Raw genomic sequence first — 22611 nt, forward strand, 5'->3', positions numbered from 1 at the left:
ATTATAATATTTTTTTTTTCATATTACTATTTTTTCTTTTATTTAAAAAGCTAAGAAAAGCTTTCAAAATAAAATACACCCAAGTCAAAAAAGATCCTCCTGCTGCAACATGAAATAAAAGCATGACAACTTCTATCTTTATGACTTTAGTGGGCCTTTGTCCTTTTTCTCCTTTTACGGTTGCATATAAAACATGACGACATTGGTAAAATTCGAATATGACAAAAACTCAACTAAAACCACACATTATTTGTTGAAACTATAAACTATTTTTTCAAATTGTTAGCATTTTTCTTCAAAACCAGAGAGCCATAATGGAAGGATCAAAGGTCCACATGTGGCTCCGGAGCCTCAGGTTTCAGACCCTCAGCTCGGACGGTTCACCAGTCTGAGCAATTTTACAGATGAAACATAACCCTGTTCAACAAGTATTTGTGAACTAACCTTCACTAAATCAATTCAAGTCAGAATGCTGGTGTAAAACGTGGAGAGTTTAGAGATACCTCGACTGGTGCTGCTGTTAGAAAGTTGAAGGAAGTGATATCTAAAGAAACCCTGAGATATCTGTGAAGAAATGGATTTACTTTAACGACGTGCAAAGAGGATTTAAAATACTAAACCATACTTTAATGCAGCGTGTGATTGTGTGGCCCTGCGACAAGCTGGCATCCCAGTGACCCCGAAAGGGATTCAGCAGATTAAGAAAATGGACTTTAATGCAGGATGAAACTCCTGAATTTGAAGGTGTGGAGGATTCACAGCAGTGACACCAAGTGGCCAAATCTAGTATACTAATAATAAAAAAATCAGCTGATATTTAAAAGCTTTTTTGAACAACTTATCTTTGATAGAGGCCTCTGACCCATAGATAAACTGCTTTATGTTTACCTGTCCTCATTTGGCTTTCCTAATCTCCTCAACAAACTAATACATGTTTTATATCAAAATTTAGATTTATATGTCTAATTGTTTCTTCGTTTTTTTTGGACCTGTATAAATAAAATGTAGTTTAAATGTTAGAGCTGCCTTGTTTTTATATTTGTGTTTTATAGTGGTCACTTTTCAGTCCATTCTTTCCCACTGGAAGTCAGAGCATGCTCAGTACGGGTCAGAGTCCAGAAGGTTTAACTCTCCCTTTTATTGCCTTTAATCTACATTTGGTAGATATCATAAATAAGTTAATTTGTTTTAGTGCAAAGAGGGCCTTACTTGTGAATAAGCGCTTCATAACATGAGGTCAATCTCGGCTCCCGACAAATATAATATAAAAAAAAAAGACAATACGTTTTAATTTGTTAAGAAATGAGAGAAATTCAATTGTAAGAATAAATGTAAATCCATAGAAACTGCAGAGGATCTAAAATAAACTGCAGCAAAAGCAGACTATGGATTAAATGCTGTCATGTATTTGCACTGAAACTGAATTTTTGGAACCTGTGTGCAGAGATTATGTTGCAGCACTGACCTTAATCTGGGACGGTGAGCGGTGCTCATTCGTTCACAGCTCTGCTCCCTGCAGCAAGTCTTCGCCCTGCTGTCAAAACACTCCAACCGAGTTTGCAGAGTTCAGGCCGGCAATGACTTCTGAGTTATTATTTGGTCAGTGCAAAATGAATAAAGGGCAAAGCATTTTCATTAAAAAGCATGTTGTAATCAAGAACATTTGTAGATTTTAACAGAGGAGCTGCTCTGAATGAGTGATGCAGATGACACATGCCGAAAAGTGACAGAATAGCAAACTCCAAATATGTGCAGCAACTTTAGATTTTATTGAAAGCGTTTCACTCACAATCAAGTGGAAATACAAAACTGGGATGGATTTATTTCAAGCTTCTAGGTCCTTAAACTCTGCTTTCAGAGCACTAGAACTCTACAGCAGTGTTGTGTGTGAATGCTGACATGGAACAGACCTCTGGAACATAAATCACAGCATCATTAAACATGAACTTTTTAGGTTTTTAGATTTGCCAAATAACCAGTTTGCAAACAGACATGTGCAACATGGAAATGCATAAGCACATTAATGGGACGGAAAAGTTAAAAGCGGAGTCCACGATGACAGGTGACCTTTACAGGGATACAATCTATAAGTAAAGAAAAGTCACCATAAAAGTCTATTATGTTGGTCTGTAATTTTCAATATTTGGAAAGAAATGGGTCAAAGAGCTGCCTATAAATTGTTATGGCATTAAAAGAAACAAACATAAGAACAAAATCCAGTACCAAACATGAGGAGCATAATTTCCCTTTGTTCTTCAATCTAAGGGAGGGGTCTGCAACCTGAGGCTCCAGAGCCGCATGCGGCCCTTTTCTCACTCCAATGTGGATCTTTGGCTTTGAAAAAATAATGATTAAAATAAATAATGGGTTTGTAGTTTTGATTAATTTGTTCTAATTTTATTTCCATTTTTAAAGTGACATAAACTAAAGGAAATGATAGAAAAATGTTTCCATGTTTATATAATACTTTTTCATAATGCTTATATTTTTTTAAATGTGGATTCTACACCAGTCTTTTGTATATAATTGATAGTATAAGGACAAAAAGCATGAAGGCGCAGCACACTCATCATTTCTAACATTTTTACTTCATTTACACAGGATGTACTTTATTTTGAAAGACACTTGTATGTGCTGCTGTCAAAATAAAAGGGAGTTGAAATGATTAAATAAAGAAAAATATAACATTGTCGTAATTCAATTAGTGTAAATACTTGAAAGCTACATTTAATAAATGAATGGTCACAAATGCAGTGCATTTTTAGAATCGGTGAAGTGGCTCTCGTTGGGTTTTGGGTCAGTGACAAATTGGACCAAATGGCTCTTTAAGGTTGCAGACCCCTGATCTAAGGCCTACCAGTGTTGACTTTAATTCAAAATATGGTTTCCAACAGCGGCTTAAAAGGCTCAGTTTAAAACTTTTTTTAAAAGGGGGGGGGGGGGGGGGGGTTCACAAAACGGGCAGATGGCTGGATCCAATTGCAGCAAGTTGATAAGCTCAGCTAAAAGTCAATAACACTAAATGAGGGTCAGGCAGGCAGAGGGTAAATAAGGAGCATCAGAGAAAAAACGAGAATAGTCAGGATCCAGGCGAGATTCGGGGCAGGCTGCAGGCTAACAGAGTCAGAGTCAAAACAGGCTCAGGAAATCAGAAGATCAGGTCTGGATGTAACGCTCAGTAATGCAGGCAGGGTGGCACTAACAATACTTCTCTGACAGAAGTCAGGTCTATCTCTCCCTCTGGTCATCGGCAGGAATCATCTCCAGAGTTCTAAACCACTACATATCCCAGCAACCCCGGCGCACAGATGCCTCACACACCTGGCTCTCATTTGCAATCACTCACAGTAGACTTAAGCACCGAGGCTAACTCGGTGAAACAAGACACGTCATAGCATACTATCATTGACTAGTTTAGTATTCTGCATTTGTTTGTTGGTTGTTTTTAAACAAATAACGTATTGTCATTAATATTTAAATGAAAAACTAAAAGTGCGACTTAGTGACCATCTAAATCCAGAGACCTACTTCTATCTGTAAACTCTGAAATGTATTTTATATAATCAAAAATGACAACCTAAACTTTGAAAAAGTTAAATGTGTTCCTGTTTGGTGCAGATTTAAAGATTTAGTAACCAGGAGGCACAAAACATGAACCGAAATGCAGTAAAGTCTTTAGAGATGATTTTGTCAGGTTGTGCATTTAAGGGAATTTTAAACTATTTTAGCATTTCAAAATAAAATTTGGTACTTTCTATCATATTTTTAAATGCAGAGAAATAGGAATGTTTTGTCCAACTGTACGTCTGGAGGTTATTTAGGAATGCACAGGACGTCTGGTTTAGCCACTGTAAACATGCATTGTGGGAAATGTCTTACATTTTAAGAAGCTCTAAGTAAACAGCGACTGCAGAAGTTAAGCAGAAATGTGCAGAAGTGCTGATTCCACAAGCAGAAAAAAATGTCGATTTCTTCAGCTTTGTGAAACTATAAGTGCTTTTTTCTTGAGGATAGTGCATTATATGATACTGCATTTTACAAAAGCAATATTCTCCAAGTGCATCCTTTCCCTTTGATCCTTCTCTGTTTCTGCAATAGATACCAGAGTCTAAATGCCAGCACGCATCCGTGTTTTGGGGACGTAAATATGCATCACAGGAGAAATGCCCACCTACCAATAAATAGTTTGGGAAAAAGAAAAACCAGATTCCGGCCTCCTTGCTGTTAAAATACCTCATTGTTTTAAAGACTGGCTACTCAGCTTTGGTTCCTTTGACTTCAGAGGAGTCCTTGAGGTACGTATTGTAGAAGAACGAGGCAAAGAGGAGCAAGTAGCTCAGGTACATGATGGTCCCCCACACAACTTTGTCCACGTATGAGAAGCAGTGCGCAATGTCCATCCAGTAGTAAACGTACGCCAGTACAACCAGGCCCATCGCCATCTGCAGGATCTGAGCTGCCGTGATGGTCATGGCGCAGACTCGAGGCACCCGCAGGCCCGCGGCCCGTGCCGCATAGTACGAGTACATCAGAGAGTGGACCATGTAGTTCATGGTCATGAACCAGCCGCCGCCGGCCACCTGGTCCTTGTAGGTGTACCAGGAGTAGAGCAGGACAGTGATGTGGTGGTACCAGTGCAGGAAAATCAGGCGTTGCTTTCGCAGGATGATGAACATGGTGTCACCTGTGGGGGACGGAGGGGGAGAGAGATCTTTTTTGAAAAGTTTAAGACCAAAAAGGATCTCATCAGGTCAGCTCTTTGTGGAGCAGAAGAACCAAACTTCAGGCCAGGCTCCCCGAGCTTCATTCCACCAATCCAGAGAAACAAGCTGATGGCCTCCATACCATGGAGGATCATCTTTTGATCTGTTTTCAAAGTGTTCTCAGAGGTCTTTTCATTAGAAAATGGTGCTACTCTCAAGGTGAATGTTTGTCTCCTTTTAGTCTAGACTACAAAGTTTGACTTAAAACACAGCTGGGACTTTGATTCCAAGAGTTTTCATTTATTTATTATTCATCCCAGAAATGGGGGTTACATTTGTCATGCGATTAAATAAAAGCAAAATTTGCTTAAACTTAAGTTGTCTGCGGTTTGCACTTATTATCGTTGTTTTCCTCGTCTGAGCTGGTATCTGTACAGCTGGATCTTTTATTGCACCTGTTATGTTAGGTTGGGGCAGGGGGAGACTGTGCAGACAGATCGATGATGTGAAGTGAGGGCAGGCTTACTCCACACAGTCCCACCCACAACTCAAGAAACAAATTTCGAATGAACTCCTGCTGAACAAACACTGGGGTGACGGCGCGTTTTCCATTGCCGGCCCTCAGTTATGGAATAACATTCCTGCAGAACTGTGTGTGATATCTGACATTTAAATGTCTGTCTTCCTTTTATCGTCAGGCACTTTGGTTATAAAGTGCTACAGAAATAAAGCATCATTTAAAAAGAGGCCTAACTAAAATATTGAGTGAATGAACATTTAAAGCCTGACATTTGTGCTGAAAACGTACTTTTTGGATCAATCTGATGTAATATTGTCATTTTCTGAGACAATAAATTTTTGACTTTCATTATCTATAATCATCAAAATGAATTTAAATTAAAAAAAACATGGAACATTTTAACGTCTGTCAAAAGCTTGTTAAAGGAATGCTTTTTTTCTTCCTTTTTTAATTTATTGAGTAAAAGCTTATCACATTCTTACTCTTTCAGATGCATCTATAAACTGTTTTCTGTATTTATTCTGAATGATGGGATCAGTTACATTTATGTTTTAGTCAAATCAAGTCGCTTAGAGTGCAAACTTAAACAAAAATCCGCAAAAGAAATGTCAAAACTATTCATTTTTAATCTGTCATGTTATTGTCTTTAGTATAGAAAACTTTCTAAAAACGTGTTAAATAAAAAAGACAAACTGCTTTTGGTAATATGGATTTGTTGCCACAAGGGGCATAAATGTTACTTTTACATCCAAACCTCATCTTTATAACCTTATTTTTGTTTAGTGTAAAGCTCCTTTTAATCTCAGAGTGCATCCATTAGAAGAGAGAGACGGGTGCAGGTCCTACCCAGCTCAGGGACCTTGCTGAGAGCAAAGGCGTAGGCCCAGAACTTGGTGACGGGTGCTTTGTAGAAACTGCTGTCACACACCGACTGTCTGAAGCCTCCGTTCAGGAGAACGTGCAGCATGTAGGTTCCGGTTCGGACCGCTCCGATGATGCTGTGGAAAAATCACATGGCAGAACCCCAAATCTGTTATTTCACCACGAAAAGCTCTTCAAAGAATCGGAAGTCACATTTTCAATATTCGCAGTGTTTCGTATTTCCACGTTTCTTTGTGTGTTTTTTTTTAAAGTCACGTGACTTTTCTGGTTCATCACAAAAGCTCAGACAACTCAAGATGCTTGTTTAATAATTTTGCGTCTGAGGGAGGTGCTGCGAATATTTCTGAGGAAGAAGGATGGAGATTGCCCCGAGAGTGTCCCTGCATGCAGAAATGGCATCAGCTGATTCGGAAAATATCCTGAAACGCTGAGGAAGATAATGGCGACAGATAATCAGGATGAATGAATTATGGATGAAACCGGTGTTGTGTAAGGAAATGCTTCTCCTTCCAGAGTTTGTTTCCCCTCCGGACTGAGGCGGCGTGCCCGACGCTCAAATCGCGCTGCAGGACCTCTCACACTTAGCCGGTGAAGGAGGAAGCACAGAGTGACAGAGAGACACTCCTAATGTAGGTTATAAAGTACACTACGGTACAGTCTATTGCTCTGAATACCCTACGTTGAGCAATAGTCCAATCTTCTTTAATAAATGTTTGAAATGTTTCAGACGGGTTTTTGATGAGTAAGGATCGGTGACGGACAGTCTAGCCGCGGGGGTGGGGGGCCATATGTCTGGTCCCTAACCCACATAAATACAGGGGGAATACTTTATACAAGTTTGTGGGAAGTCTAGGTTTAAATGTTATTAAACCATAAAAGCCCAACAATACTTAACTTATGTAACTATAAACCCATAAAAATGCAGTGGAGTCATGGTTAAACACTGACAAATCCCTCCATGACACGTCAAAAACACATTTGCAGCAACTTGCAAAACAATTCAATGCTACTGTTGGCTAATCGTTGAGCTTTGTGCACAGAGGTACAACAGCTGAAACACTGATTCAGGATCAGGTTGGCTTTTTTAACCAGTGCACTAATGACAATTTCTGACCGTTTTAACCAATGGAAAAAGCCTGTACAAAAATTTATGCTAAGAATATTAACAAGCAAGAAAAAGAGTGTAGTTTAGTTCCTCACATATGTGAAATACTTTTCCTGATGCAGAGAATATAAGTCATGTTTATACATTCTAACGTATATTTATATATATTTTTTATATACATTTGATTTTTGCATATATGCATTTTAAATATGACCATTTATTTTTAAAAATTAATGTGAAGTTGGCCGTTTTTAATCGAGCTTATTTGCAGAATTTGTGCGAAATAATTCAAAAATTTAAAGGCAAATTCTTCTCTTATTTCAAAGCAGTTACTGCTCAACTGTGCATTGGTTACAGCAGGAATTTCATCCGGCATACTAGGGCTGACGATTAATCGATTTTTTTTTTATTAAGTCAAATTTCTTGTTTTAGAGAAATCGAGATTTTATGTTCCCAGCTCTCTGCTCTCTTGTGCTTCCGTTGTTCGGAGTAAAGTCAGTCGATCGGTTTCTCGCAAAGTGTAGATGGCGTTTTAGAATAGAGTTGTAACCTCAGGAGAAAGAACGACAACTGCCTGCCAGCACAAACTATAAGCGGTATGCAATGAAGAACAGCCTGTTAAACGGGTTCTCCAATCGCAGACGCCTCTAGCCTGCATCCTGTCAGTGAAGCACTGGTTTTGAAAGTTCACACTTTGTGCTACAGAGCCATCGATTGTTCAAACTTTGGGTATGGACGATCTACACCTCCGCACAAAGATAACAGAGACGAACAAAAACAAAGGAAAAAACCTGTCAAACCTATTTAGTCCCAACATTTGATACAAAGATCAAGATTTGAGATTGATTCTATTTGGAAAAAAGATTACTCATCCACACTGGACAAACTAGCACTTAAAGATGAATTTCATTAAATGATGAGCACTAACTGCAGACAAACGTCTGTAACTGGTGGTAAAAACACCCTCACCCTGTCTGGATCAATGCAGAACCTTTATGAGTACAAAGCCTCACTGCAATAAACACAGCAGGTTTATGGGGAAACCAGAGGCTCAAGCTGATGTAGCCTGCAGGCAAACCGCAGATGAGGAACAGAGAAGGAATGACGTTAATGACAGTTATGAGGTTTGTACTTTCACTGACAAAAGCTACTGATGTGATGTTTGAACCAATCAAACTGGCAAGAGAATTAGGAGATGTGAAACAAAACAGTGTTGAAGGCTTTAATCTGACGCGGCTCACCTGAAGATGGCCAGGCTGAGTGACCACAGCACCAACGGCCGCCGCAGGTTCAGTTTTGGCCGTTCCCTCATGAAGTGCTGCCCGCCGAACACGAGCGCAGCATACAGGCCACAGAGCATGAACGACTTCCTCCTTCAGAGAACAGACAACAAGCATTAGCACAGATACTCTCAACAATGAGCCACCATGACGAAATGACACATTAGTGCTTAATAATCTGCTTTTTTAAGGTCAGGATTATTTGTAGGCATCCACCAAAGTGTAGAAATAGAGACTAATTGGTCTAGTAAACACTTAAAAAATTATGAATAGTTAAAGAAATTGATTTTCCTCTTTATAATCATTCACATATTTCATTCATGCATTTCTGAGTCCTCAATCTCATTAGCAAGATCTAAACTTTCTTTAAAAAGTCGTGTTTAACTTTGTTCATGTTTTCTGCCCTGTAGTTCTTCATTATTCCACTAGGGGCAGAATACTTTTTTTCCTGCTCGTTTCAAAGTGTCTGCTTCCATAAAACCACAAAAACATTTAGCAGGAAACTTTTGCTAATTTTCTAAACTTTATGGTGAAATTGACTCCTCTATTGTAATTTTATTTGAAAGCCACTATCTTTATTGAAAGAATGTAAAAAAAATGTTGATAATTTATTATTTAAAATAGAGATATTCTATGTTAAAAATGTGGAGATCCAATTTGAGAAATCAATGAGTGAATGTGTTTTTGTTTTACTGAACACTGTATTCTCTAACTAGCCAAAAATATGAAAATTCAAAAAATTTATATATTTTTTTCAATTAATTAATTAAAATACCTATAAAGTTCCCTTGAAATAATTTTTTTTTTAAATGAGACCATCTATAAAGTTACTTTTTGTTATTTTTCTGCAAAAGAATTCTGTAACTTTCCAGAGTTTTTTTCTCTACATTTTCTGTGATTCTGTACAGTAATAACACGGCTATACAGAACACCCGGTATCACTCATATCTTTTTCGCAGCTCAACCAAGACAAAACAGAAGTCTTGGTTGTCGGTTCTGAAGCTGAGAGAGAAAAGGTCAAATTTTATCTGTCAACTAAACTGTATGATTGTTTGTAATACAGTACGGAACCTCTGTGTGTTTCTAGATGCAGACTTTGGCTTTGACCAACACGCCAATCAAGTAACTTAAACTGCATTTTACCATCTGAGGAATATCGCCCGAGTTAGACCTTTTCTATCTAGAGCTGGAGCGGAAATCCTAATTCAATCTTTTAAAACTTCAAGAATAGATTACTGTAATGCCATCCTTTCTGGTGTAAAGAAAAGCACCCTTAATTGCATGCAGCTATTCCAAAACTCGATTGCGTGTCTTTTAACAAGAACCAGGAAGAGGAAGTAAATTACACAGACATTAAAATCTCTGCACTGGCTCCCTTTCACCTTGATTGATTTTAAGATTATTTTCCTCATCAGACTTGCTTTTAGTGTTTGAACCTCCCAGAGCCCTTAGATCCTCAGGTGTGGGCCTGCTGAAGGTCTCTGGGGTTAGAACAAAAATCCACGGCGAGGCCTTGCTCAGAAACTACGGGCCTCACTTGGGGAACAGCCTGCCTGAGGATGTGAGGGCCTTATTCACTGTGGAGGTTTTTAAAAAGAAACTAAAGATGCACCTATATCCTCAGCTTTTAATTAGATCTTGTATGTTATAGTAGATCTGGAATTTCACTCTCCTATTTTATGACATTTGATCATGTACAGTAATTATTTGTTTTGTGCCTGTTACTTATGTTGTCCTTTAATGTATCACCTTACTATATTTTAATAATTGTATATTCTAGCTGCTTTTATACTTTTTATGAACTAAGAACTTTTAATTTAGCCTTTTATATTTTAGCTCTTTTACATTTCAACGTTTTTATCTATTACTTCTACATTTTAGATTGTATATGAGTGTTTTCTCACCTTTGGCTGTGTTAATATTAGGTAGTAGATCAAGAATGGTTATTCTGACGAACAAAATAGCTGTTTGTTTCTCAATAGAAGTCTGTGGGATTTCAGCATTTGAGTACCCGCGAGGGCGGGAGGGTTGTTCAGTCCAGTTCTTTTACCATCAGTGATGCTAACATCCGAGCCAAAAGGAGGATAATGTGGATGGCGCCTCAGGGTAATCTTTGCTTTTGCTCCCCTTATAACCATTTCTCTTTTATTTGTTTGTTTCTGTTTGTATTATCATGAGGGGTTTATCTTATTTTCTTGCATGTGTGGGGAATGGTGTATTTGCGTTTTTGTTTGTTTTTATATAAAGCACCTTGAGGTGTTTGGTTTACCTGAAAGGTGCAATAGAAATAAATAAATTTGATATTTTAAAGCACAGTCAGCTCAGGTCCAGAGTTTATGTCCATCCTCCTCTTTGATAAGTGGTATTCAACAGGGCTCAATTCTGTAGCCCCTCAGTAACAAGTCAATAACATCCATCCATCTTCTTCCGCTTATTTGGGACTGGGTCGCGGGAGCAGCAGTCTCCGACATGACCAGAACACCTCACCAGGGAGACGTCCAGAAGGCATCCAGACTAGATGCCTGAGCCACCTCAACTTGCTCCTCTAGTTGTGGAGAAGAAGCGATTCTACTCCGAGCTCTTCGGACTAAGCTTCTTACCCTATCTCTAAGGGAACGCCCAGCCACCCTACGGAGAAAGCTCATTTCAGTCACTTGTATTTAGGACCTCGTTCTTTCGGTCAAGACCCAAAGTTCATGACCATAGGCGAGTATTGGGACGAAGATCGAAAGCTTTGCTTTCTGGCTCAGCTCTCTTCCCCACAACGGATCAGTACAGTCACCGCATAACTACAGACGCTGCCCTGATCCGCCCGTCAATCTTGCGCTCCATTCTTCCTTGACTCGTGAACATGACCCCAAGATACTGTGCAGGAGCACTCCACCCACCCACTCAGAGAGGGCAAACTACCTTTCTCCGGTCAAGAACCATGGCCTCCGACTTTGCGGTGCTGACCCTATCCCCAGCCATTTTACACTCGGCTACAAACCACCCCGATGTGGGCTGGAGGTCCTGGCTCGATGAAGCCAACAGGACAATATCATCTACAAAGAGCAGAGAGGAAATCCTGGGGTCCCCAAACCAGGATTTTCTCGTGAATTTCCCTAGAAATTCTATTAATAAAGAAAATGATCAGAACAAAGAGCCGCCCTGTTGGAGTCCAACATGCACTGGGAACAGGTCTGACTTACTGCCAGCTATGCGATCCAAGCTCTTGCTACGTTCATACAGAGACCAGACACCCCTCAGTAAGGCTTCCTAAACCCCTTACTCCCAGAGCACCCTCCACAGAAACCAGGGGGAAGCGGTCGAATGCTTTCTCCAAATCCACGAAACACATATGGACTGGATGAGCAAACTCCCACGAACCCTCAAGCACCCTAAAGAGCGTGTAGTGCTGCTCCACCGTTGCATGTCCAGGACGGAAACCACACTGTTGCTCCTGGATCTGAGGTTCTACCATTGGACTGACTTTCCTCTCCAGTATCCTGACATAGACTTTTTCCAGGAAGGCTGAGGAGTGCGATTCCCCGGTAGGTGGAACATACCCTCCGGTGTGGACAGGCAGACAGGGCTGGCGCCAGTCCAGTGGTACAGTTCCCGACTGCCACACGATGCTGACATTCCCACAGCATCCAGATACTTGAGGTACTCAGGCCAGACTTTGTCCACTCCCAGAACCTTGCCACAGAGGAGCTCATTGACTACCTCAATGGCTTCAACTTGGTGATGGACTGCCTCACCCCAAAGTCCTCATCATCTCTTCCCTCAATCGAAGCCATGCCAGTGAGATTGAGTAGTCTGTCCACCGCCCGACAATGTCCCCAGTTGAAGTCAAAATCTCCCCACCTGCACTGAAAATGGTGCCTGCAGAGAACTGCTTTCCCTTTCAAGTTAAAGTACCATTAGTTGTCACACACCTGGGTGTGTGAAATTTGTCCTCCGCATCTGACCCATCCCCTGGGGGGGAATGAGCTGAAGACACAGCCACGCTCAGGAACCATTTGGTGGATTAACCCCCAATCCAACCCTTTAATGCTGAATGTCAAGCAGGGAGGCATTGGGTCCCATTTTAGAGTCTTTGGTATGACTCGGCCTGGATTTGAACTCACGACCTTCCAGTCACAGGGCGGACACTCTACCACCGAGCTTCTGAGGCGCTGGACGGTTTGCTAGAATTTCTTCGAGGCTAACCGATAGTCCTTCGTCTCACTGAACTCGTCGCAGGACAGAGTTTTTGCCTCCACAACAATGCTGGCCGCAGCTCGCTAAGACTGCTGGTACCCGTTAGCTGCCTCTGGAGTCCCACAAGCCAGCCAGGCCTGTTAGGACTCTTTCTTCAGCTTGACGGCTTCCCTTACTTATGGTGTCCACCACCGGGTTCGGGGAGCACTGCAAAGACAGGCACCAAAGACCTTGCGACCACAGCTCCGAACAGCAGCAGAGACAATGTAGGTGGAAAACATGGTCCACTCTGACTCAATGTGTCCAGCTTCCCTCGATACCCGTTTGAAGCTCTCCCGGATGTGGGAGTTAAAGACTTCCCTGACGGAGGGCTCAGCAAGACGGTCCCAGCAGACCCTCACAGTGCGTTTGGGTCTTCCAAGTTTTTCCAGCCCTCTTTCCCGCCAGCGAGTCCAACTCACCACCAGGTAGTGATCGGTGGACACCTCTGCCCCTCTCTTTACCCGAGTGTCCAAGACAAAAGGCCGAAGGTCGCCTGAAACAACTACAAAGTCGTTCATTGAACTTCTGCCTAAGTCAATGATCAATAACATTGTCAATAGGTCAATAACATAGTTTAAATAAACAATAATTTTGATAATGACCTTCATCTTTACTGACCCCACACCTGCACTTTTACATAACCAAAACTCATAACATAACATCCTTAAACATTTTGAAACAAAGCAGCTGGATTTAAGTTTACAGAAAAAGGCTACATTAGGTCAGCATCACATGGCAGCTGAGAGCAGCCAGTGTGATGCTGCAACATTTTAAACCAAACAAAGACAGCTCACATTTCCCCAAGCTGACAAAGCCTTCTGGATGTCTGTGTGCTGCAGAATGAGAGGGGTTTGGGAATAAGGGGAAACGACAATTTGCTGCTTTTTTTTTATACCAAAAAGAAAACCAAAAATAAGAGGAAAATGAGGATGTTCCAAAACATCTATTTAAAGTCCAAATCTTTTTCCTGAAATAGATCACAATGTAAATAAGGACCTCTTACAAAATTCTCTTTCATAATAAGGTTAGATGTGCACCAGAAAGCAAATACGATAAAGATGAGCATGCAGTCACCAAGCTCACTAAATCAATAGACAGTTTCATTCACCCATAATCCACTCTTGACCTCAAAGTGACAGATGCCCATTTTTAGACTAAAATAACACGAAGAGAAATGTCCTGGCTGTGGATTTGTTATCTGGAAGTTGTGACTGCACGTTTATCTGCTGTCATAAGCACATTTCAAACTTTCCTTCAAGCCAAGTTCCTGAGATCTTTCAGAAGCTGAACATTTGACCAAATGATAAAACAAAAAGCTTCATTAATAGCATTTTATTTCTTTAAACGTTATGTGGGAGCTGCTTCCATAAAAAAATCATCTTTTGATCCATTTTTTTAAAGCGTTCCCAGTGGTCTTTTGATTATGATTGTGCTTTTTTTTAGCCAAGATTAGAAAACTAAAAAAGAAACTTTCATTTTCCAGGACATACTTTCTGCAGTGCAGAAGTTCACCTCTAAGTTGTGGATGCGACAGTTGGTGCGGAGTAAACCCACCCCTACATCCCGACATCCATTTGTTTTTACGCACTCTCCTGCTAGCTTCCAGCTCCTCAAACCCCAACCTAACACTATCAGTGTAAACAAAACGGGGAGCAATATTAAAGCTATCCAGCCGTACAGTTTAGATCCAGAGTCCAGCTCAGGCAAAGAAAAACAAAGACGTTCATGGATCTGTTTGTCTAAAAGTGAATGCATCAGAATAGAGCGGAGTAACAACCTTGTATCTTGCTGTGATAGCTTCCACGTTACACCTACAAGCTTTTACAAATGGCATTTTTGCATCTGCTCCTGATTTAATACATTCTGAATTAAAAAAATACTCAGAAAAGCAAGTTTACACTTTATTTCATTTAAACATGTCCACTATCATGAGAATAAAAAGAAGCATGTTTTCTTTTTCAAAATAATCGTTTTTCATAAATAAATTGGTAAATACATAATCATAATGTTGTATTTTATTAAAATGTGGAGTGAATGTAGGAAAGTTGATAAAAAAAGATACAGATTTACTAAAAGTTATAACTAATATAGCCCAGAAGTCCTGCACTAGCTTAATTATTTTAAAAACCTTATTTTGAATAGTTTGTTCCAATCTGATCATGCAAGATAAAGCCTTAAATCTGATGCAGGTCTGTTGTCTTTGGAGACTCTGTGGCATCTAGTCAGCTGGATCAGGTATTTCAAACAGCTCTGCAGCGTCCATGCAAATCATAGGAAGCAGGTTAGAGGGAGGTCAAACAATAAAGTCATAGAAATTCTTTCCATGACCTGTCTAACAGCTACCAAATCTGCCAAGTTACAGAAATTGGAGAATTAATGCCTAACACAGGTCACTGCGCAGCCTCAATCATTTAAGGAAGACTATTACGTTCCATCTTCTTTAGTTTACATTCTTATTCATGATGCAGATGGAAGTAAATGTTGAAGGTCGACAGATTGCAGCTCTATTGTTTGCAAAAGCACCGATTGAACAGAGAGGTTCTCATGGCAAACGAGATAACAGACCTGCGAAGGCCATCGCTCCACCTTTACAACAATCCAGAGGTTAGCTTGCATCGTCGGAAGCTTCATAGCTTTAGCTTTCAAATAAAACTGTTATTGGTTAAAAGATGTCCGCACGCGGGACAGCTCAGGACAGGATGCTTATATAAGCTCGGAGTCCACCTCTTCTTCTTCTTTTTTAAGCTGCGAACGTGATATTTTTTTCTCTTTTTTTAACTTTAAATACATTTTTAGAGATTAGACTTTTTTTGCTCACCAGTTTTCCTGCATCCATTCAAAGGCTCGCTGCTGGTCGAACCGTCGCTCGAACTCATAGCTGGTGAGTTCACTGTCGTTCATTTTGTGCCGACTAAAAAGTCTTGGAGAGGCTGAGAGCAGCAGGACGGAGCAGAGCGGGAATGTGACAGCGAGAAAGAGCAGTCAAGAGAGCGGTTCATCAGTGACAGAGGACCTCTTCCGGTTCAGACCTTCAGAATAAAGCTCCACATCCGGGGGAGAACATGTTTTATTCTTTTGGATCAGATTTGAACAGGAAAACATAAAACTGGAGGCCTGAAGGGGGACAACCAAAAATTATGTTCCCAGATTCTATTTCTAGAGATTATATTACATTTGGAATCTTTCTATCAAACAAAACTTAAGAATTCAGTTGTAATTCAAGCAATAAAATTAGGAATAATCAAGAAAATATTTTTACTCAAGAAGAAATAGCAGCACCAGCACACTATGAACATGAAAACAACAGCATTTGGCAGGTAAATAAATTTACTTTTATTACATCTCAATCATGGAGAACACGTCCTTTTTTCTGTGAATTCATTTTTTTGGTAACATTTACACTAATAAGAAACTGGTGCAGTGTGATGAAGTGGAGAAAAGGTACATGGGCCACCAGAATGAAACTTTTCCAGGCAAAGCAGCAGATTAACAAGAACTGTTATGACTCTTCTTAACTATTTCACAAATATATTGCTTGCTTGTGTGTGTGCGCGTGTGTGTGTGTGTGTTTATCTTCTGATAACTGATATGCATTAACAATCTAAATATAAAAAATTGAATTCAAGAACAGTGTGAGTCTGCTGGAAAAAACTTTTAAAAAAGAGGCTTTTAAACCCTGAACTTAAAAAAAAATTTCTACAGTATACTTATAAAGTGGATCTCAAAAACATTTGTGCAAAAAAAATTCTTCCATTTTTCCAATGATTTGCAAAATGTAATTAAATGAAAACTGCATTTTGGTCAAAAATCCCCATAAGAAAAAGAAAAAAGCAAGCTTTTGGATCTCTCTGGTGTTGGAAACTTCTACATTGTTTAGCCCTCATTCTGTGTCTCACATGCGTTTTTCAAAACTGTAGCCCAATAAAAGGACTAACAAAATACAATAGTTGATTTGATGCATGTTTTTTTTCATTGTCCACTTCCAGTCAAACAATATTTCTATGATGAAACAGCATTTCTTGGACAAAAGCCTGGGTTTTTGCCGCTGAGGTGCTAGACTTGCATAGAATATACATTTACTGTGTGAGCAGCAGACTTCCGTATGTTGGTTGCACCCATGGCCAGATCTAGCCAGCCCCTGTTGGGGGTGCAGACGGAATGGGATGGGGGGATGGGCTATACTGAGAGGCTCGGGTGTGAGTGAGTGAGCGAGTGAGTTTTAGCTATTTTATTTATTTATTTTAATCCTGTCTGTCTGTCTGTTTTATCCTCTCTGTTCTGTCTTTTTTTAATATCTTCTTCATTTATTTATTTATTACATACTTTGTGTCACTTTACTATATTTATTATCAAGTTTATCTTTGGTTTAGTTTTTTTGTCCTTTTCATTTGTTTATGTAATTTTTGTCACTTTTTGATTTACTTATTTTAAAGTTTATCTATGGGTTTAGCTATTAATTCTTTTGTGTTCTTTTGTCTTAATTTCTTTTATATGTTTTTTTGTCACTTTAGTTTATTTAGTTCTGAACACACAGCATGGCTTATATCCGTCATTACAGCATCAGTCGTCTGAATTTTTTTTTGCAGAAGTTCTAACAAATAACAAGTAAGAACTCGAGACAAAGTAGAGAAAGAGGTTTTACATGGTGCAGAGGATAACCAATAACAATGGAGGTCATATACATATGATGGAGCTGAGGAAAGTCATTCTTATACCCCAGTAGATATTTGCAAACAGTGGCGAGGTCTATAAACTCTACATCGCCGTCAGCATCAGTCTTTTTGAAATCTTTTTCCAACATCATTTTTTTGACAAGAATCTCGTTGGAAAGTTTGTCAGTCATCCTGATTCTCCATAAGGCACTTGGTCACATCATGATGGCTTGTCTACCTGATCTCCAACAGTCGTTTTAGGGAGGGAACATCATAGTTCTGTGACACATAATCAAAAAGAGTGCAGGGATCCTGATAGATCAGGAAAGGTTTTTGCACACGGCTCTGCTTACTTTGCATGGACCGATGCCAAATGCAGCTGGTGGTCTAGCAGAGGGTTTAAGGTATATCCTTCCCTACCTTCTTTTGCAATAAGGCCTGAACACAACCCCTGACCCCAATCATGGCAGAAGCTCCATCGCAGACTGACTGACAATTTCAGCTGCACTATAACCTGAAGCAGAAAGATGCTCAAGAATTTGCGTGGTAATAGATTCCGCATTTAAGTGACTGAGGTCAAGAAAACCAATCAGGTGTTTCTCTGGAATACCTTTACAGACAAATCTAATGACTGACAGATTCTCCATCACTTTTGAAAACTGCAAAACCGCAGAATCTGCTTTGTCATAATCATCCTTGATTTAATTTAATACCATTTTGGCCAATGTTTCAATGTCATTAATTTGGATATTGTGAGAGGTGTATTTTGCATTTTGTTTTATGTTTCTTTTTATTTCATTAAACTTGGGGTCCTTTGTCAGTGTGTATCAATCATTTTTAAGAACCAGAGAAATCATCATCATTTGAACTTTCCACACTGCCACACAGTGGAGGTTCATTTGCTGTGATGAACTGAACTACTACTCCAATTTCTTTTATATATTTTTTTTCTCAACTTGAGTGGGCCTTAATAGATTACTGATGGTTTCCCCTGTGGCCTCTCTTTGGGATATTTCAGACCAGGCTTTTGCATTTTTTGTGGCAGTGACTTGATGCATTGCTTTGTGAGTGCCTCTTAAATCCTTGTTTTGTGAAAACCAAATCCCTGTCATTGTTCTCCCCAAATTTAAGACACGGGAAACAAAAGCATCAAGCTTTGCTGAATAGTCCAGCCGTGGTCTTCCATGATACCATTACCGTAAAAATACTATTTGTTTTATTGTTGTATTTTAAGTTAACTTTTAACTAATATGTTTATGCATTACGCATTCATTGTATTTGTCTTGTTTTAGTAGTGTTAGTTTGGTATAATTTAGTTTTATGTTTCCTTTCTGAGTGTGGTATGTGTGCTAGCCGGACATCTTAATTTCTCCAGATGGTGACTGATAAAGTATTCTCTACGCTAAATATTCCATATATTTCAATTTTAAGTTAACTTTTTTCACAAAATGACACAGGAGTAAAGAAACATCAATGTTTTTTTTTTCTTTTAAAGTTTCTATTATTTCTAACTTGTATCATTTTGACAGGATGTATTTTTATAGAGATTTTTTATAGAGATGATTTATTCCTGAATCATATTTTCTCTCTTTTTTATTCATATTTATGTTAAAAGTTAACTTTTAAAAGTTTAGTTTTAGTTTGTTCAATAGAATTTTAATTTTCGTTTGGCCTGCGACCTTAAGCGTGTTTTGAATTTTTGGCCCCCTGAGCAACATATTTTGTTTTACAAAACAAGATATTACTTGAAAACGTAATCAATTATGAACAATGTCATTTTAAGAAATGATTAAAAAAAATAATGACTCAGACTTCTTTCAAAATAAAATTGCCAACATAAAATAAAGATTAGTGCTTATGAGAAAAGTGGAAAAACTGCGGGCTTTTATTCTAGAAGCCGCTCTCATGAGTGACTGCAGCATCTTAGTCCAACAGCTGATCTGTGTTTCCCGCCGGGTGTGGTGGCGCGCGCCTGTAATCCGCGCTCATGGAGGCTGAGGCTGGAGGATGGTTGGAGCTCAGGAGCTCTGAGCTGCAGTGGACTGTGCTGATCGGGTGTCCGCACTGAGTTCGGTACCGATATGGTCTTTCTGGGGGAGCCCGGGGAGACCAGGTCGTCTAAGGACGGGTGAACCGGCCCAGGCCGGAAACGGAGCAGGTCAAAGCCCGCGTGCCGCTCAGCAGTGGGATCACACCTGAGAGTAGACGCTGTAGCACAGCCTGAGGAAACATCCAGACCCAGACTTTTGATCTACTCTGTACTCTTCATCAGAATATTCTGACAAGAACTCCCACAGTTTCTGGAAATCCAGCAGCTTCTAGAAACTTTAACAAGTCTGCTCCTTTTAGTGAAAAAAAACATTGTTTCTTGTTGCTCCTACACCGCCCCCTGCCGGACTATAGAAGGAACGACGTCAAACATCTGTTTTTTAAAAATCATTTGTACAAATAGATAATTTGAACGTTTATGTTGAAACATTTAAATTCTAATAATAACTTAGGCATAATTACACTTCTGTAACTGGCTGAATCAGTGTTTTAATGTTCTAATGTAGCTGATCAAAGTTTGTAAATAGGAAAGTCTGTCTCCAAATCACAACAGCAGAACCTGTTATCCCAACAAAAATCACGTGACTAACAGTAAACATGAGCAAAACAAAATGTTGCATTTGGTCATTTTCAAGTTAGAATTGGCAGGCTGTTACTACGATGAAGCTATTTAACATGATCATACTGTGATGTTAATATTATAAGGTGTTTGTATAATGTGTATTTTATGTTTTGCAGTAGGTTGTAGGCTTATTTTTGTTCTTCTATATATCCTTCTACCTTGTTACAGCTACAGTCAATACAAGCCCTTTCAACTGGAGAGTACTTTTTCAATTTTTTTAACGTTTGTATTTTTCTACAAAGGCATTTCTTTGTCTTTCATTTTGTAGGTTTTTATTTTTTGCTATTTTAAATGCTCCCTCAAAATGAAAATGCAGTTTGTAATTACACGAACAAAATTATTCTAATGTCACTTTTAGAAATGAAATGAACTATGAGGGCGGGTCAAAACAACAAGAGAAAGATGGACGTGCTGCGCTTCACAATCCTCATCGGGACAGTGAACTTATAACTTTATATTTCGATGACCAGATGGAGACAGAAGAGAGATGTAGATGGAGCTCATCTCATTAGTAGCGTGCCAGAAAAGTGAGGGCACCCCTGGTGTTGATCATGGGTACAGAAGCAGAACCAAAGCAGATCCATCCCACCGCTGTACTGTTCTCCACTTCTCAGATACTTCTGGCCAGTTTAGGTGATTGGGTTATAATGTTTCTATTTGGACAAAAAAAAGTCCAGCTCAATCACCATCACAGTTTTTGGCCTTTTTAACCTTTGTGCTATCCTAGGCACTTTAATGTTGGGAGTTGGGTCATCTAGAACCACTAGACAGTGCGTTGAACCTTTTTTCTTCAATGATTTGTGATCTTCATTGGTGTCCATGGATTCCATGAAATCTTTCCACCTTTTTTCACCTTTGTCATGGTAGGGAGAACACGTCAAAGTAAGGGTGGGGTCATCTAAGATAACACAAGGGTTAATTAAAGTGACTTGACGTTTATTGATGAAAATGAAGGTTTCCTGACTGTTCTTTTCTCACCAAGTTCATATGTTGTTGTTTTTTTACATTTAATATATTAAACCTGAGTTATATACACTGTGCATCAATACTTGTGTGTCTGCAGTGTGATTGCTGGTGTATTTAGACAATAATAGTGAAGTTTCATAAATAAAAAGCGTGCTGAAATGTAAAAAAAAAAAAAAATTCAAATGATTGGTATTGATCACCACTTTATCAAAAATGGGAAAATTAAAGTAATAAGTTGAGTGAAATTGATCAACTCATTAAGGACAATGATCAATAAAGTTTTAATGGTTATAGCATTAAAAGGCATGTACTTATATAGCAACTGTTCACCTTCTTTAATGATCAAAGCAGTTTACACACCTTTTTTACACATTCACACACATATTTGAGGAAAAGCTGCAATGTACCTGGTGCTAGCGGAGAGGACGCAGAAGAAGACAGAGTTAGATGGAGCAAGCCGATTCGCTGTGGCGACCCATGAAGAGAAGAGCAGAAAGGGAAATAAGATAAAGTTACCTGCACTAAATGTTATGCAGCTCTGTCTGCACATGGACATCAACCAGATTACCCGACAGTCATGTTTGAGGTACAAGTGAATGAGAAAGATTTATTAGAACAAATTTATTATTACAGTTGGAAAATTATCCATCTATACATTTTCTGAACCCGCTCCAATCCCTTTCTGGGTCACAGAACCTTTTCCAGCTGGGGTGAAGGCAGGGTGCACCCTGGACAGGCTGTGGTTGAGAAAAAAGACCAGCTTTTGTGAGTAAAACATTTAATCATTTATAAAGTCTGACACAACGTCCCCCTCACAATAAATTCAGCATTTTAGATTTCAGTGTTGAGATGATCTACGAACAGATAGAAAACAGGATAACAGATGTGGCCATGTGCTGGATTAAGCCTCAATGCGTTTTTCTTTTAACACCACTGAACTTTTTATTAATTCGGTGGAGTAAATCAGCCAGTAAATAACATTTTTCAAACAGACTAGAGCAAAAACACAAGCAAAGACAACAGTTTTGGGTTGGGAAGCATTTTCAACAACAGTTGATTCTGGTTTGCCTTCAGTCAGCCTGCAGTCTTACTTTGAAGCAGTAGAGGGCGCCAAAGAACAAAACATTTCTTTTAGGTTTTTAGGATTTCTTTAGGTTTGGATTATTATTTTATTATAATATTTGTATAATATTCATTCATTTTCTATTCCATTTAGTCCCTTTCGGGGTCACGGGGCTGCCGGAGCCTATCCCAGCCACTTGTGGGCGAAGGCAGGGGACTCCCTGGACAGGTCGCTAGTCTGTCGCAGGGTAGAATGTCCAAAATTCACTCTCACACTCACACCTATGGACAATTTAGAGTTGCCAATGAACCTATGAAGCATGTTTTTGGACGGTGGGAGGAAAAGCTTTTCATTTTTTTTAAAACAATGCTTCAATATTTAATTATTTGAATGTATTGCAAAGACTCACTGAAAATCTGATTGTCTAACGGATGAGTTTTTTCCAGATAATAATGCAATTTAAATAATTCATATATCCAGTTTATGGAGCTTAAGAGCATCTCAACATGATAATCTTTCAATTCAGAAAAACGTAATCAGAG

At 39.3% G+C, this 22611-nt stretch overlaps 1 protein-coding gene across 1 annotated transcript; it reads right to left on the bottom strand.

The window, feature by feature from the left end:
- Positions 1-1746: 1746 nt before the first annotated feature.
- On the bottom strand, positions 1747-15750 carry LOC101166505 (very long chain fatty acid elongase 6). The gene is made up of 4 exons (XM_004080690.5): positions 15536-15750; positions 8452-8583; positions 6070-6221; positions 1747-4684 (listed from the first exon to the last, which is right to left on the bottom strand). Exons 1-4 carry the CDS (start codon positions 15616-15618, stop codon positions 4254-4256), a joined length of 798 nt encoding a protein of 265 aa, XP_004080738.1. The 5' UTR covers positions 15619-15750; the 3' UTR covers positions 1747-4253.
- Positions 15751-22611: the final 6861 nt, after the last annotated feature.

This window comes from Oryzias latipes, chromosome 19 (assembly GCF_053564925.1).
Source record: "Oryzias latipes strain Hd-rR chromosome 19, Olatipes_Hd-rR_3.1".
NCBI classification, from domain to species: domain Eukaryota; kingdom Metazoa; phylum Chordata; class Actinopteri; order Beloniformes; family Adrianichthyidae; genus Oryzias; species Oryzias latipes.